At 53.3% G+C, this 16,574-nt stretch overlaps 8 protein-coding genes across 8 annotated transcripts; 5 read left to right on the top strand and 3 right to left on the bottom strand.

Moving 5' to 3' along the window:
- Positions 1-536: 536 nt before the first annotated feature.
- Positions 537-2,061, bottom strand: BO94DRAFT_130175 (putative PP-loop ATPase superfamily protein). The gene has a single exon (XM_025605636.1). The coding sequence runs from the start codon at positions 1,999-2,001 to the stop codon at positions 784-786; it is 1,218 nt and encodes a 405-aa protein (XP_025472332.1). The 5' UTR covers positions 2,002-2,061; the 3' UTR covers positions 537-783.
- Positions 2,062-2,296: 235 nt separating this feature from the next.
- erg2 (C-8 sterol isomerase ERG2) lies at positions 2,297-3,079 on the bottom strand (the record flags this gene model as incomplete). Its single annotated transcript, XM_025607673.1, has 3 exons — positions 2,297-2,634; positions 2,704-2,730; positions 2,797-3,079. 3 exons carry the CDS (start codon positions 3,077-3,079, stop codon positions 2,297-2,299), a joined length of 648 nt encoding a protein of 215 aa, XP_025472331.1.
- A 913-nt stretch (positions 3,080-3,992) lies between these two features.
- Positions 3,993-4,935, top strand: xgeA (putative endoglucanase). The gene is made up of 2 exons (XM_025605635.1): positions 3,993-4,460; positions 4,514-4,935. Exons 1-2 carry the CDS (start codon positions 4,141-4,143, stop codon positions 4,914-4,916), a joined length of 723 nt encoding a protein of 240 aa, XP_025472330.1. The 5' UTR covers positions 3,993-4,140; the 3' UTR covers positions 4,917-4,935.
- Positions 4,936-6,260: 1,325 nt separating this feature from the next.
- Positions 6,261-7,508, top strand: BO94DRAFT_455460 (cyclin family protein; the record flags this gene model as incomplete). Its single annotated transcript, XM_025607658.1, has 1 exon — positions 6,261-7,508. One exon carries the CDS (start codon positions 6,261-6,263, stop codon positions 7,506-7,508), a length of 1,248 nt encoding a protein of 415 aa, XP_025472329.1.
- A 1,925-nt stretch (positions 7,509-9,433) lies between these two features.
- BO94DRAFT_130073 (uncharacterized protein) lies at positions 9,434-10,444 on the bottom strand. The gene is made up of 2 exons (XM_025605632.1): positions 9,814-10,444; positions 9,434-9,752 (listed from the first exon to the last, which is right to left on the bottom strand). Exons 1-2 carry the CDS (start codon positions 10,206-10,208, stop codon positions 9,545-9,547), a joined length of 603 nt encoding a protein of 200 aa, XP_025472328.1. The 5' UTR covers positions 10,209-10,444; the 3' UTR covers positions 9,434-9,544.
- Positions 10,445-11,570: 1,126 nt separating this feature from the next.
- Positions 11,571-12,570, top strand: BO94DRAFT_130081 (uncharacterized protein). Its single transcript, XM_025605633.1, has one exon. It carries the CDS (start codon positions 11,888-11,890, stop codon positions 12,392-12,394), a length of 507 nt encoding a protein of 168 aa, XP_025472327.1. The 5' UTR covers positions 11,571-11,887; the 3' UTR covers positions 12,395-12,570.
- BO94DRAFT_130095 (ankyrin repeat domain-containing protein) lies at positions 12,570-13,348 on the top strand. The gene has a single exon (XM_025605634.1). The coding sequence runs from the start codon at positions 12,746-12,748 to the stop codon at positions 13,238-13,240; it is 495 nt and encodes a 164-aa protein (XP_025472326.1). The 5' UTR covers positions 12,570-12,745; the 3' UTR covers positions 13,241-13,348.
- A 758-nt stretch (positions 13,349-14,106) lies between these two features.
- BO94DRAFT_530294 (putative proline utilization protein PrnX-like) lies at positions 14,107-16,447 on the top strand. The gene has a single exon (XM_025610649.1). The coding sequence runs from the start codon at positions 14,593-14,595 to the stop codon at positions 15,991-15,993; it is 1,401 nt and encodes a 466-aa protein (XP_025472325.1). The 5' UTR covers positions 14,107-14,592; the 3' UTR covers positions 15,994-16,447.
- Positions 16,448-16,574: the final 127 nt, after the last annotated feature.

The raw sequence follows: 16,574 nt of genomic DNA, 5'->3' as shown, positions 1-16,574 counted from the left end.
CACTCAAGGCCCCGACTCCGCTCCAAAACCGCATCCGCGATCTCTACAACCAGCAAGCCTCATCCACCACTACGAGCCAAGAAGCGAAAGACGATATCTATCTGCGCCGCATCGATGAAGCAACCCAGTACGCGGAGTACGCGAAGGCGCAGCGCGTGTATGCGGAGTTAGTCGAGCGATATAATCCTGGGATGACGCTTGATGAGGAGGAGAGGATTCGGTTGACGGCTAGGAGGGTGGGGTTGGATTTGCCGGTTGAGGTGGAGGTGGAGGGGGAGGGGAAGAATTGAATTTTAAGGGGAATGAAGGATTGTGTTGGATTGAGTTGAAATGATTTCGGGGAGAAGGGGGTTGGAGATTGGAGGGATGTGGATGAGGAAGGGAGAGGATTGGAGATGGGGAGTTGAGGATTTGTTGGTTTGAGGGGTATTGAGTGTTGGGGATTAGGTTCAATGAGATTGAGATGGGTGGTTGTTAGGAGAGGTCAGGAGAGGGTATAGTTGATGAAACTCATGGGTGGCGTTTGGGTTTCTTTTTATTCTTGTTTATTGGGCTTGGTGAGTTTGTATGATATTGGGTGTATCTATATATGATGGATGTATTATAGATGGGTCAAATCCCGGGTGAAGAATGGGATGAGGAGAAGTGGACATCTATATCTAGAGGTATCTGTCATGGCACATAAGTCGGATAGGACCGACTGGGTCTGATGCAGGGCGGATCGTTGCGGATGCTTCATGTTTCTGTCTGCTGTGTGCAGACTATGCATAGGTCCAGAGCTTATCAAGGATCACCTCCCAGCTCAACCTGCTCCATCTGTCTCCGCAACGTCGAACTGCTCTCCTCATCCTCCAAACCCACCTCAATCGCTGTCTTTGGCCGGTTCTTATTCAAACCCTCCAGCAGCGTGCACGCCTTGCACACCCGCTGACTCGAGATATATCCGCACCGCTCACATGTCCCTAAAACCTGCGACTTGACCTTCTTCTGCGACGGCTCTGGCTGCCTCCGCGGCATTGTAATCTCCGTCTCTCGATCCTTGGCCGCCTCATCCTCCGCCAACTTCCTCTCCATCTCCGCCATCTCTCCCCCGCGCGTACGCCCGTTCTGACTACCGCAACCTCCACCAGCGCCGCCCTCCTCGTCCTCCGTCGCCGCCTTCCCCCGCACCTCCGCGGGCACCAACAGCGCCATATCCTCGCCACTGCGCACAATATCCAGAATCGAGCTGGGCCGAATCTTCTCCAGGTCCTTGATCAGCGTGCGCGCACTGCCCCGGAACGCCTCGGGCGAATAGATACACTCTGTACTGAAGTAGTCCAACTGTTTATGATGCGCATACAGCACAATCTCCTTCTCGTAAGCGTACTTCAACGGCTTACTGCGCTTGATATCCGACGCTGCCGATCCCGTCACGATGCTCGTGCCTCGAGATAGGCGGGGCAGATCTCCACGTAACAGGTTCATCATTACTGTTTCCGCTACATCGTCCGCGTTGTGTCCCGTCACCACGTGCTTGATGCCCAGTCGCGCCGCGCCCCGATCTAGTGCTTGTCGTCGGAACACGCCGCAGTACGTGCAGTTGCCCTTCTTTCCGACCTGCGCGACCACCTGGTCCATTGTCCACCCGTACAGGTCCCCGTAGCTGACGATCACGAGCGGCATGTTGTATTGTTCGGCATTGCGCTTCACGGTCTCGAGACTGTCGTCGCGGTAGCCTTTGATTCCTTCGTCGATGGAGAGGAGGCAGAGGTCGAGGCCGTAGTCATATCGTTCGTTGAGGGTCTTGAGGACCGAGGCGAGGACTGTGCTGTCTTTGCCGCCGCTGGCGCCGATCGCGATTCGTTCGCCCCGATGGAAGAGCGAGGTGGTGGTGATGGTTTCGTGGACTTCGGTTTCGAATACCTGCAGGAAGCATTCGCGGCAGAGCTTTTGGCGATCCTTGGGTCGGATAATCACCGCCCGTTTGGTGTGGCACAGGGCGCAGGGAGAGGGCGGCATTTTGGTGTGCCTTGTGTTGGTTGGGAGGGGAAGTTCAGGGTGGTGGAGGTGGAGGCGATGAGGGGAGCAATTTTCGATAACTGATTTGCAGTTGGTTATCGATAAGCGGATTAGTCAGGAGAGTTTGCAGTGTTTGTGTGGTTTCCCCGGAAGGAGAAAAATAAACAGGCAGAAAGGAAAATAATGGCAGGATTAAATAGTGTAATTCTATCGGACAACAACGTTGTCAATCTAATAACACATAGAACATGAGATAGTAGTGTACATATACCCGTCTAAGTCACCCATATATCGTTTACATCTTGCCCTTGAGCGCGTTGGCGATCATCTCCCGGCCGGTGATTCTCGAGGTCGCCCACAGGGTCGGGAAGTCCAGAGTGCTGGAGAAGGTGTCGGCGTATCCGAAGAAGAGCATCGGAGGGATCCAGCCACGAGCGTATTCCAGCGCAAAGCACGACTCGTCCATCTTGTACTGCTTGACCTCGCCGCGGCGGAGGTGGTGCACGCTTCCCTGGGGGTAGACCTCGGGCTCGTAGGACCCGGGCACGTAAGCCAGCTGGGTTCCCTGGAGGATGTTGAAGTAGTCGTCGGCCGTGTGGCGGCCGGTGTGGCCCTCGGTGCCAATGGCGGTGCCTAATTGAAGGAGTGGGAATTAGTCTGGAGTCTCCCGATGGGTCGGGTTTTGAGTCAGGGATGACATACCGAAAATGATGAGGTACTCCGTGATACCTGTTGAAAGCAAAGCTTAGCCTTGGCCCTAAGGTTAATTATAGATCTATCAAAGAGGAGACGCACTAGCATGAATAATATACATGGCGCCCATGGCACCACCGGCGTTGTTGAAGACCCATTCTTCCTCCTTGTTCAGATGGGTGGCTGAGACCTTATCCTCCAACTCGGAGACGATGAAATTGACCACGGAGCGGGTGTCATTACCGTGAGCGGCAATGGCCCGTTGCGACAGGTCATGTAGGTGGGAGGGATCGAAGATGTAGAATTGCTCCAGACGCGCGTTCAGGTAGCTGTAGAGGCCGGCAAAAAGAGCCAGAAGGGCCACGGCGAAGCTAATGCAGCGCATGATGATGAGCCGTCCGGAGGGGAATTGGCCGGGTGAGGGGAACTGGAGAGGCCAATGGGCAGTGAGGGGAGGGGGTGAGGAACAGGGAATGGAAGCCTGGAACTAGGGGAGGAAATGGGATGGATGGGTCGATTCTTTTGATTGTTGTGAATTTGTGATTGATGGATCGATGGGATTAATTATCCAGGGTTGCCTGATCCGGGTTGGCGACGAGCAGGAGCCGGCTGAGTCAGCGACTCTCGGGGGGTGTTTGTTCGGCAGTCAAACATCCTCGTGATTGTTCTGGAACATGGATCTGGATAATTGGAGATGCACACTATGCAGTGTCTCGAATTCTCCATCTTCCATATATTAATCCGTCCACCGAAAACCCTTCTTTTGACTGACTATCGATTCGGACGGAGCAGAGAGTGGGATACGCCCGATCGATTAATTATTCCGCCTGTCTCTGGCTCCTCTTGCACCCTGCGAACGAGCCCACGCCCCTCTGGGCATTCATTTAAAAACGGCCTCCTGTTATCTAATCCGAAACGGACCATCTCCGTGCCCCATGGCCCATCCGGGAGATGATTCCTTCTGGACGTGACGAATCCACCGTTTCCCCTGATCTAAACTGCTCTGGACGTGTCCGCCGTGTCTGTCAAGTCTGGTTGACCACCCATTCTGCACGGAGCATTCCGTGGGACCGTTTCGAAGAGCAGGATCGAACACCACCATGATCCTATCGGCCTCGTCCCTCGCGGCCCACTGGCTCCAGTCTTCCATTCGAAGACGGGTTCCCTGGAAGCTTCACTCCTTCTGAGTGCATATGTCTCAACGGCATGGAGGGCTAAGCTCGGCAGGCCCATAGGCTAAATCGCCCCGGCTGTTTCTGCTTGATGAGGGCGAGGCCTAATTTTATCCTGTCCCAGCCGGCCTTCCGAACATCATGGCTATAAGAAGGCAGTCCGGCCAGCGACGGATTCTCTCCATCAGCACAATCATTCTCTGGGTCAGTGGACGTTGATCGCACATTGCACCAAAATCATCCCGACCGTTAGTCTCTCCTTACAACAGTCACCATGAAGGTTCTCGCTCTTTCTGCTCTCCTTTCTTTGGCCTCGGCCGCCTCCATCCGCCGCAGCGACTTCTGCGGCCAATGGGACACCGCCACCGTTGGTGACTTCATCCTGTACAACGACCTCTGGGGTGAAGACAACGCCTCCAGCGGCTCCCAGTGCACCGGTGTCGACTCCGCCAGCGGCGATGAGATCTCCTGGCACACCAGCTGGTCCTGGGAGGGTGGCAGCAGCGACGTCAAGAGTTACGCCAACGCTGCTCTGCAGTTCACCCACTCTCAGCTGAACTGCATCTCCAGCATCCCCTCCACCTGGAAGTGGTCGTATGTTGCCCTGGCTGTCCGAACGTCCCTCGGGATTCTGCTGACATAGACAGTTACACTGGCTCCGACATCGTGGCCGATGTTGCGTACGACTTGTTCCTGGGCTCGACCGCCGACACCTCGTCCAATGAGTACGAGATCATGATCTGGCTTGCTGCCCTGGGCGGTGCTGGCCCCATCTCTTCGACCGGCTCCACCATCGCCACCCCGACGATCAACGGCGTCACCTGGAACCTGTACTCCGGCCCCAACGGCGACACCACCGTCTACAGCTTCGTCGCTCAGTCGACCACCGAGAGCTTCTCCGGTGACCTGATGGACTTCTTCACCTTCCTCATCGACAACGAGGGTGTCTCTGACAGCCTGTACTTGACCACCGTCGAGGCGGGTACTGAGCCCTTCACCGGCAGCGACGCTAAGCTGACCGTCTCCTCCTACTCCGTGTCGGTTGAGTAAATCAAACACCGAGTGTGACAGATAGTGAATGGGGGATGTCAAGGACTTGCTAGGAGCGGAGGGGGAATGTAGGCGCCGTGTTTCAGCTCCTGGGCAGGATACCGGAGGACATAATTATACTTAGGATGGGGGTAGAGGGGATGGTGGGGATGGAGGGGATGGATGGTTCGATGACGCGCCGAGGGGGGTCTGGGCGATCGAATCATCGTATGTACATAGGATGGAAACCCGTTGGGTTGACAATAATGGCATCATCTAAATATAACCCGACTTAACCGCGGAGGTGATGAGGCACACTGTAGGCCAATGCAGCTGTACTCCGTGCTCCGTAGGACCTAGAATGAGATAAGAATAGCAGCATGATTATGACCGGCGCATGCATGGCAATCAATCGCGGCGCTTGCAGGCGGGCGCTTAAGTGCAGATGGCAGATGGCAGCAGCCCTAAAGGGTGACTGACGGCGGCGAGGGGAAGGCGACCAACCCCATTGGAATGAATGAATGAATGGATCCCATCAACTGAATCAATCCAGAATCCCTCCAGCCTGTCGAACCAGTCTCCCTCCCTCCCGCGTTCCAGGATCATGCCGCCGACGCGCTCAGCTGGCCTCCCTTGATTCCTGCATCTCGTGTCTTGGGCATTCTTTTGCCCCCCCTTTGCTTGCCAATCATCGCCATGCTCCAGTCGCGCGCCAACCAGCGATCGGCCCTGCAGGTGGCAGTCCAAGTGCTTGATTGATGGACGAGTCACTCAATGAATGGCCCAGTGAATGCATGCAATGCGCGTCGCCGTCCTTGCAGCTCCAGCCTTCGGCGGGGAGGCCCTTATATCAAGCCCCGTCCCTCGGGCTCGGATGCATTCTTCACGAGGTCAATCATTAATATCATCACCACCATCATCATCACCATCCATCCGGTCGTATTTTTTTTCCCCTGCCAGCCTGTCTCTCTCTCTTCATTCTTCTTTAATCTTCAGTATTTCCCCAGAATCAACCCGCCTCCAGTCATTGTGGCCAAACCCGACCGGCTAGTCCTTTCGCTGTCTCAATTGTGTCTCAGAGCTATTTTGAGTTGAGCCTATTCATCCATCGCCATAGAGATCTTCACCACCCTACTTGAGTGTTGACACGACAACACACATTCCTTTCCTGCTGGCGGGACTCACATTCTTTGCTCTTTGCTCTATCTACCTATCTATATCCTTGGGGTTCTCTCGGCATAGCCTTTTTGCTTTCTCTCTCCAGCGAAGCTCTCTTCCTCCCTTTCTTCCATCCTCCTCTTCCTCCACCGCAACATGGCCGCCTATCCCTGCTCTCCTTACTCTAGCTTCACATCACCCACCACCATGGATCTTGAACGGTCGGCGCTGCATGAATTCATCATTCAGCCTGTCTCGCGCGACATGATCGCTCATCTGGCCCAGCAAGCATCGCAGGTCATCCGCTGCGAACCGCATGTGACGGCCCATCACGCGCATGGCCAGCCCACGCCTCCCAGCACTCCCCCCCTGGATGATGACCTGCCTCCATTACCATCCGTAGAGGTCTTCATCGCATCGCTGGTCGCCCGCTCGCAGGTGCAGGTGCCGACGCTGATGACCTCGCTGGTGTACCTGGCGCGCCTGCGTGCTCGTCTGCCTCCGGTGGCCAAGGGCATGCGCTGCACGGTGCACCGCATCTTCCTGGCCTCGCTCATCCTGGCAGCCAAGAACCTCAATGACTCCAGTCCCAAGAACAAGCACTGGGCCCGCTACACCACTGTCCGCGGCTACGAGGGCTTCGGATTCTCGCTGCCCGAAGTCAACCTGATGGAGCGTCAGCTGCTCTTCCTGCTCGACTGGGAAATCCGGGTCGAAGAGGCTGACCTTCTGAACCACCTGGAGCCCTTCCTGGCTCCCATTCGTCGGCGTCAACAGCTGCAGGAGCAGCGACAGCGAGAGGCCCAGCGAGAAGCCCAGCTGCGCCAGCCTCGCGACTGGCGTCGCTTCCATGCCTCAGCCGACATTCTGGCTGCCCGACTCCGCCGTCAGAAACTCGAGGCCCGCCGGGTGGCCGCCGAGTCACCGTCGCGCCGTCGTCTGCCCCCCAGCCCAGCATCGTCTGCTTCGCTCTCTTCCATGTCCTCTGTCAGCTCGCACTGCGCCTCCCCAGCCTCCCTAGCGGAGTCGGAGCGGTACCGCCCGTACCCGCCACGCCGGCGTCCATCGGCGCGCAGCCAGGCCTCGGTGTCCTCGGTGTCTTCCCCACCGTCCGTGCGGGATGTTCCTGGCCTTTCTCGCGCCGAAACCCTCCCATCGCTGAGCTCCTGCGCGTCCAGTTTGGCTCCAAGCTCCCGGGGTGCCACCCCCGCCAGCCTGCGCACCTCCAGCTCAATCACCAGCATGGACGAGGTGCACGTCGTGGATGCTGCCCGCAGCCCATCGCTGAGCAGCAGCTATGTTCCGCTCCTCGACTCTAAGGCTGAGGACCTTTCACAACCGAGCAAGAAGCTGCGACACGCCCCGAGCCATGGCCATGGGCAGAGCCACCCTGGCTTCGTGGCACGGTTTCTGGCCTCCGCGACGGGGTCGTACATGGGGGGACGGCGTCATTGAGCTGGACTTGATGATGATGAACCGCACTTTTTCTGTCTCATTTCATTGTTGGCACTATACATTGCAGAGTTGATGATCCCTGATGACAAAAGCACTACTAACTAGTTACCCTACCTATTCCCCACCGAATACCCATCCCTTCCTCTCTACACCCATTCTACCACAGAATCATGTCCTCCCTACCGGTGATGGTTATTGCATGGCACGGCGGCGTTCTTTCCATTCGGTGTTTATCTTGTTTACCTTTTTCCTCTTCCGCTTGGGTAATTTACTGATCCTACCAGACTGCTCAATGAATTTATGGTCATGTATCTATGATAAAGTATATCTAGCCTAGTATAATACTATTGCGTGTGATCACCTGGCTGGTTCATTCTGAGTAGACTGTCAACCGATGGTACCCGGTGGTGGCGAGGACGTGATCAAATCGCGCGAAGAATGTGGGCGCAGCAGGAATGCTACGGAGGTGACGCTGAGGCGGGGGGGGGGGCTGGGTAAAGTATCTGTGACATTTGGCGGGATCTGGAATGAAGCGTACGTGATGATTCGACCTGTCTAGAACTATCTACACAATTGTGTCTGATTCAGTGATGAATGTATCGTCGGTGCAGGTTGCCTGAGGAGATCATAGTTCCCTTTTGGGGAAAGATGAGTGCTCCACCGGCCCGTGACTATTCGAGTTTAGCGTCGCCTGGTGCCTGACAGGTCCGGTCCGCGGCACCGCTTCTCTGCGCCCCTCACCATCGGGCCTCAAGGAACACCCCTACAGCAGTCTCCCTCGCAACGAACTGCCAGTGCTTGAGGTGCGAGCTTCCGCTTGCTGAACCAGGTCTTTTGACTCGCTCAAGGGCCATAATAGCCTTCGTCCTCCGCATCAATCTGGGTACCCACCATATAAGGACCCACTGTCCAGCTGAGGTTCTCAGCACAGTGGCATAGTATGAATTGCCAATATGTGAAGAGGTACACAAGCGGGGATAAAAACACTCCGAACCAGGAGCAGACCATGACTTTCTCTCTTTTCCCACCGAATTACTTCTTCCGGCAGGGTTGATAAGACCTGTCTACTATGTATCCATTAGGATATCTTACATTATCCCCTTTTCCCTTCGAGGGACGGAGACTCTCGTCGCAATAGAGCTCTCCTAACGAACGGACCAAATATAGCTGGATAGAGCGAACGATAGTCTTAGGTGATGGACTACATTATCTCCCATTATTGATGACAAAGTCATGCTCACCAAACATTATGGTGTGGATGATCAACAACACCAACCCGTTCCTTAGCATATCTATGTTATCCAAGGAGTGTTAATTGGACACAGTATCTCTGCTCGTATGTCTCGACCAGGCTGGATGACATTGCATCATTGCTCGCAAAGGACTCTACAGCTGTCGTGACGAACCACTCCGCTGCTAAGCAGAAATAATGTGTCAGACTGGCGCACTGCACGTGCCTGGTATCATGTGAATTCCTGTCTATGCTGACAATTAGTCAGTATGTAATGGGGCGCATCTGTCCTCCGGTGAGCTGGATGATCGCTGGAGAATGAAGCTGACTGCTTGGCCCGTGAAATTGAGATGATGTATTCATGGGACAACCGTTTTGGTTCAATGACGATGGGTGGGTTCTAATCGAAACCTACAAACTTACTCTCTTCTCCACCATATGGACTGGCTTTGCGGTTCCGGTTCCTCAGCATCTCTGTTGTCGCGGAGTCGGACTGGTCCCAACCACTGAAATCCACCACGACGTGGAATTATGGCTTGTCGGGGTCCCAGCATTACAGAAGAAACGTCAAAGCAGACTTTAGCTAGTGCTCACTGAATATGTCCTAATGGCCGAGTTACTGTTAGCTATCTCGGGCACCAATGACTGAAAGTCAAAGAACAATAGCGTTGTGCGAAAAGCTCGGCTATAACATAAGAGACCCGAGAGAAGCGAACGAGATGATATATATCAACCAAGCAGGCTTAGCTGAAATTGGCGCCACGTTTGCGGAATTATCCGTCCGGCGTTTACCCTTGCTTAGTATCTAGAGGCCAAACACACCATGAACTCTCCGCCGATGCTCGCCCAAGTTGTCTCTACGGTTGAATGTCCGCTGACACCACGCACACCTATATGAGCTTGGAGATACATGCTGACCTTCAATATGACGCATAAGGTCTACCTTGCGGCGGAAAGGGCGGTCATAGTGACATCCTGACCATCCACATCGGAAAGAGTCGAGGCGTTGGTGCCTGGAAGCGATTAGCCTAAGGATTTTTATCGGTGAGCTTCAAGAGAGATCACATAGCATACCTGTTTTGGTCTCGATTGCTACTGCCTTGGTTCCTTATGAGGCCGCTGTCGTTGGTGGATGGAAGTTGGGCGGGAAATGGGAATTGCTGCAACACATGACGCGATCTTGTCACGTCGTATTGTGGCATCTGAACAGGAACAGCCATGTCTAGCTGTTGGACTGGCTGATAAGTTCCAGAGCTTGGCATATGATCATAGACGGAGTGGTGTCCCTCCATGTTGCCATTGTTCGCTTGGGTAGTAGGTACGAAGCCATGTCGAAAGGGGTCGGTTGGGTCCGTGGACGGATACTCGCTGTTTGGACAAAGACCTGCCAGGTTGTTTCCATGGATCGTAGACATCTGAACCATGTTTTGGTACAAGCTTCCCGGGGATCGGAGAAGGTGGTCTTCCATGGGCGAGATGGTGGAAGTATACACATCTGTTTGGTAGGTGGTGTTGTTGGGCTTGAGAATGAAATACAAGTGAGTATCTTGGTAGTTCAAGCACCAGGTGAACGGTACTAGGAAAGTTGAGTCGATCTTGTTGGAAGGATTGAAAGAAGAAACAGTTTCGCTCGGATTTCTTAGGGTATTTATCTATCACTGGCAGTACTCAGGCCATTGCAGGATAAGGTCGCCTGGCTGGAGTGGCACAGCGTCCACAGTACGACCAATTGCATAATAGAGTTGTCGGGCGACGGAGATTGTGGCAGCTAGCCAATGGGCTGCATCTATTCTAGCCACACCTGCTGGTAGGCAGTCCTCACTCCCATTAGCATCTAAGTAGTGGTGTTTAGTGTCAGGACGTGTCCAGCCAACTGATGAGAGCCAGCGATCAGCCGTTAATTCCTACACCGAAGAACCTGGCATCTATTTAGATGAACTGATGGAGGATACTGCGGATGGAGAAAGGATTGGCAGTAATCAATCAGCAAATACCATTGACACTTTGCGTTTGAGTCTAGCCTTGTCGGGCATACACATTCACCCCGTCCCAACTGCCCCATCTCATCATCTTTCCTTTCTGTCCTCGCCTCGGTCTTTCCAGCCCACCTTGGCTGCCTGCTTATTCTTACATTGTTGAATTGATCTAACCCGATACTTTTCCATTGAAACCCACCCACAGAACCTGAACTCAACTGTTAGCACCAATGGGGGACTCATCCTGGAGGTTCACAAGGCTGAGATCCAGTGCCTTTACCTAAAATAAGGGAAGCTACACTATATTGGAAGAAATCAAAGACATACTCTAGCGACGCGAGGCTTATAGGAAAGGTGCGATATTCCACATTTGCTCTTGTCCTTCGTTCAAGACATTAACAGGATCCTTCGCAGTAAGAAGCAATATGAGAATGCGTTCAAGGGATGGGACTTCGGGGTATACAATATGAATCTGGAGAGGTGGGAGTACATCAATAGGATGCTGCGGAAGAGAAAGCGCGAGAGCGATGTGTGCATGTATAGCGTGCGATATCCACCAGAGAAGATACAGAAAGGAGAGTCTTCAGGAAGTCGTTGTAAGGCAAGAGCTCACAAGATTTTATAGAATACGTGACATCTGTGCCGACTGCAGAGTCACTCACACTAACTCCTGAGGGACAAATTCTAGTCTGGATTTAGTCAGAGGACTTCCATCGAAATCTCACGTAGGATATGTTCGACATGGTATCAATACAGCAGGTATAGACATATGCCTGAGGGCTATCATGCCGGAGGAATATGAAGGACAGCATTATACATCATCCGAAGTGCTCCTTCGCAGTGAGAATCTAATCAAGCACCCAGAATGCTTCAAGCTGATATGTTATCAGCTCTCCAACAACATTCCGCCACGCGGTAATGCCAATTGTAGGGGCGTTCGCAATGAGAATGACTTGATCATGGGATTGTTTCGAGAGTTCCGCTTAAACAAGCTTGACAGTATTCAATGGCTTCTTGATCTGTCAATTTGGCCGCACTCGCTGCGGCCGAGAAGATTTTTGGAAGTGCTCTGAGATCTGGGATCTTCCTACTGTCGAAATGCTGTTGAGGTCTGGCATAAATTCAGATATCGCAGTGTTGGATGAAATGATGACTCTATTGACACCCCTGGAATGCGTAATGACGGTAGGCTCCGCGCTCTACCAAATGACCAAGTTATTGATATCATACCACGCCCAGGTCAACATTCATCGGAGTTCCCAGTCAGCGTTAAAAGTTGCTACATCAAAAAAAGACAAATATCTAACGTCTTCTTCTGCTATGTGGGAAGTTCTATCCTCCAGGGTGATATCATATCTACTTTTCAGCTGTTGCAACACTACATTCAGCTGGATCATAAAGACAATGCGTCTTGTTCTCCTGGTACACCGCTTGGAGCAGCAATAGAGGTAGGGGGCCCCGAGCTGATCAGCAGATTACTGCACGGTGGAGCGTATGATTTAGGGACCGCAAATTCTCAGATTGGAAACTTGCAAACTGCAAGGTATTTAGCAGAGGCTGGAACTCTGCATAGGAGTCTGCTGAATATGGAAGATCGAATCTGGCCAATGCCGCTCAGGCAAACAATGAGAAGCTGGCTTGGTGCCTTCGATACGGGCAACGCAGCAGCAGAGCGATGAAATCTTTGGTGCATAGTTTCAGGCAACGGAGGACCGTATGAATCCGCTAATAACTGCCATCCGTGGAGGAAAACTGGAATTGGCAAAAGCCATGATTGAGCATGGAGGGCCTGTCGCCGACAGTGTTCTCAAAGAAGCCGTGTGGCTCTCAGCAGACGGGTATGATGAAATTGTTCAGTACCTGGTCGACCGAGTTCCGTTAAGAGGACTTCGAGTCCCATCTGCAGTGGACCTTGCCTTGGACAAGGGTCTTCTCCCTTGGTTACCTCCTTGCTCGACGCTGGAGTTAATCCGAGGGGATCGTCTGATCCTTCAATTTACTCGAGTTTGGAACCGAAGTCAGTACTTAAAATGGCAGTTGAGGCAGGACAGTTTGTTATTGTGCAAGCTCTCCTGCAGTCGGCTCTCGCAGCACACAAGGGAGATATCGACCTCATAAATAAGCTTCTAGAAAGAGGCGCAGATGTCAACAATGGTCCAGCTGCCTATGGTGGCATAACCGCCTTACAATTCGCGGTCCTGAGTGGGCTTCTGGGAGTTACTCGCAAATTGCTTGGAGTTGGTGCCAAGGTCAATGTTAGACGAGCACAAAAATACGGACGAACAGCATCAGAAGATGCTGCAGAGCATGGACGGATTGACATGAAGCGCTCGTTGAAGAAGGACCGAAAGCAATTCATCCGGGCTATCAAGCTGGCTGAACGCAATGGCCATCTTGCTGCTTCGCTGTTGTTGAAGACATTTGGGATTGGACCGAGTCAGTTGTCAAGACATATGAGAGTAAGCTTGATGACGATCGTAAGGTTAAGGAGACGTATGAAGGGAAGAAACATGACGATGATCTGATTGTGTGACCTTTGCCTAATATTGAGCGGGACGGTAGATTGGAGTGGCTAGCAGACTGGGGACTGTTGCATAGTACTTCGTTCTTGTACTATCATATAACTAGCTTTTTGATTGATCAGGATATTACCATTCGCTATAACTATTCCATCTCTCTTTGTAGTAGTTGTTATATTTATCTCACCGTCCGATAGTGTATATTCCTAATCAACACACCAGAAGTCCAATTGGGAAAGCAAAAAGAAAAGTTCGACAAAACAGCACAGAAAATAGATAGGATGTCAGACTCAAAGGGATCAGCCAGGTCAGTTCTGATGCATGAGTCTGTGCTGGTGCATGAAACCACAGATCCATTCCAATGGGATAATGGATGACGACGCATACTGAGCACCGTTCAAAACATGGAACAAATGATCACCGTGCCAGGTTGTGGCTAGCTGGGAAGGTGATTGACTCTGGTTGAGTCGTCGCTTCCCAAATCAATGGATCGACCATTTGATAGACCGTGGCAGGAAATTATTGCCAGACAAGCAACACAACGGCAGGCACTATCGAATGTTGCCGGCGCACTTATCGGGGCTTGCTTTTGTGGTGCCTTCCCGTTGTGGTGGTGGTGGGTGGTGGGGCCCACCGCCCCACTTGGGGGCATCAAGGGGGGGGTGGCCGGTGGCCCTGTACCGTCGCGTCCCGTATTTATAGCATCGAATTCGCCAGAACCGCCGGGAAGCTACCTATCAGCGAGTGCCAATGCTTGGGGGGAGGGCTTGGCAGGCCGATGCACTGATCCTCATGGCTGGTGCAGGCTGCAGGAGGCAGGCCCTACCTATCTCCCTAGTACTATAGTAGTAGATAGTGACTAGGTGACACTACTGGCAACGGATGGAGAGAGCGTCATCCCGAATTCCCCGACTGGCCGTCCGATATGTCCGCGGTGATCCTCACCTTTTCCATCCACCCCCATGGGACATAGATCCCCAGGACTAGTGAGCCGGGCAGAGGAATAGTCGTTCATAGGGGAAATCCCGCATCGTTTGACTCGCAATTCTCAATTCCAGTGACGACGCCCCGCCGAGGCTCGACTGTCGTCATCCGGTCCGCTCGCCCAGACCACCGCCGCCCGCTTGCGTCGGGTCTTGTTCTTAAGCAGCCAATCTCCCCTCCTCCTCCACCTCTCGCTCGTCCACTTATCTCCGCCGTTCGTCTTTTCCTTGTCCGTCGGGCCATGTCTTATCACCGATCCAGCCATTGAGATCCAAGAAGTCTATTAGTACCACTATTATCTATAACCATATATACCCATAGTAATACCCCGATCGTTCCGCTGCTCCGGCCATCGTCCGCCATCCCTCGTCCTCATGCCGCTCACCATCCTCTCCCAAGCGCAGCTCCGCTCCCTCCTGCTGTCGCTCTCTCGCGACCAGATCCTCGATCTCCAACACAACTTGGCCAATGCTCTTCGCGACTATTCCACCGGTAGCCAGGAAAAGGGTTGCGCTGCTGCCTATCAGCCCACCCGCACAGCCATCACTCGCCAGAATGGCTGCACCACCTTGTTCATGCCTGCCAGTACAGGCCACACCTTGGGCATGAAGATGATCTCGTTGCAAGATAATGGCCAGGCCGGCTGCTCAGTCGACCCAGCCTTGGACCTGCCTCCGGTCTCCCAAGCCTCCTCCATCCGTGTCAACCAAAGAAAATCCATGTCGTCAATCTCCTCCGAAGGCAGCGAACAATCCATGTCCTCCCACGAGGACGCCGAGACCGGTTCTTCCTCCCCCTCCTCCAGCAGCAAATCCCTTGCCCCCGGCTGCGTGAACCAACAACCTATCGACACTGGACTGTCGAATACCATGGGTGCCTGGCCTGCCGCTGGCACCCGCGATACATCCCCCCAAGGAAGCGTGACGCTTCTCGACGAGACGAGCATGCCTTTTGGTTTGATTAATGCTCACGAACTCACTCCCTTCCGCACCGCCTTGACCGCCACCATGACCCTCAACAAACGCAAGCGAGTTCGCACAGTGGTGGTCTTTGGCGCAGGGAAGCAGGCGTACTGGCATATCCGGCTAGCCCTGATTCTGCGCGGGGAGGGCATTAAGCGGGTATACATTATTAACCGATCATTCGATCGCGCGGCCGAACTGCTGCGTGATATCTACGCCCCCGAGAACGCCAGCTGGCGCGGGGACGTCAAGTTCTCGGCGGTCAGCACAGACTTTGTCGAATACAAGCGCATCCTGCACGATGCGTTGCTCAAAGCGGACGCGATCTTCTGCTGCACGCCGTCAACGGAACCGCTCTTCCCGGCGGACATCCTCACCTCGCGCGACGGGCGGCGGAAGGGCCGTCTGATCAGCGCGATTGGCTCATATAAGCCGCACATGACGGAGCTGCCGCCCGATTTGCTGCGGGACGAGGTTCAGGTGCATAGCTCACACCGGCATTTCCACAAACATGTCAAGCGGAGCGGAGTGGTGGTAGTGGATAGCTTGGACGCGGCGCTGAAGGAGGCGGGGGAGATCGTGCAGGCGGGGATCCGACCGCATCAGGTGGTGGAGTTGGGCGAGTTGCTGATAGTGCGGGAGGCGTCGCGGGAGGGCGACAGCGAAGACGGGAAAAGCCTGCGGGACTGGGTGGAGCGGGGCAACGTGATCTTCAAGAGCGTGGGCATGGGCCTGATGGATCTGGTCACGGGCGGCGATCTGGTGCGGTTGGCGCGCGAAACGGGCGTCGGCACCACTTTGGAGGAATTCTAAACTTGACCCAACTTATGCTTCTTGTACTTATTTGCGATCTCGATGGAGGCACGGATTCGTAATTGCTGGCCGGTTATTGTGGGGTGTGCCATTGATATCCAGACTTTGATTTCTTGAGCGGAACCAGAGTTCATTTCTTCATTTCTTTCATTTGTCCTCCATCTTTTGAAATACTGTAGCATTCCCACCAATCAGCAAGTTCAATGCCTCGTTGCCTGACCAGTCATCCATCTACCCAGTTCACCTTCCTCCTTGCAGTACTCCGTACATGACTCCATTCCCAATTGACTCATGCCTAGTACTTCGTAAGTGAAGTGGGTATAATTCATAAATATTACTAAGGCCTGTGATTCCCGGAAAGAGAAAGAGAAGGCGGAAAAGGTCTGAATAAGAATAGCAGCATAAATACTTAGTAGAAAATACTTAGTAGATACTTCGTAACATAACATAACCCATAATCACATAAATAAATGGTGATGAATATCCACGAGCCATCACTGCAAATCAAACCAAACCAAGCATAACTACATACATACAATCATGAACGAACCCTAAATGGTAATCCAATCACACTCTCTCTA

This window comes from Aspergillus sclerotioniger, assembly GCF_003184525.1.
Source record: "Aspergillus sclerotioniger CBS 115572 chromosome Unknown BO94scaffold_2, whole genome shotgun sequence".
NCBI classification, from domain to species: domain Eukaryota; kingdom Fungi; phylum Ascomycota; class Eurotiomycetes; order Eurotiales; family Aspergillaceae; genus Aspergillus; species Aspergillus sclerotioniger.
This window is presented reverse-complemented; position numbering and strand designations above follow the sequence as displayed.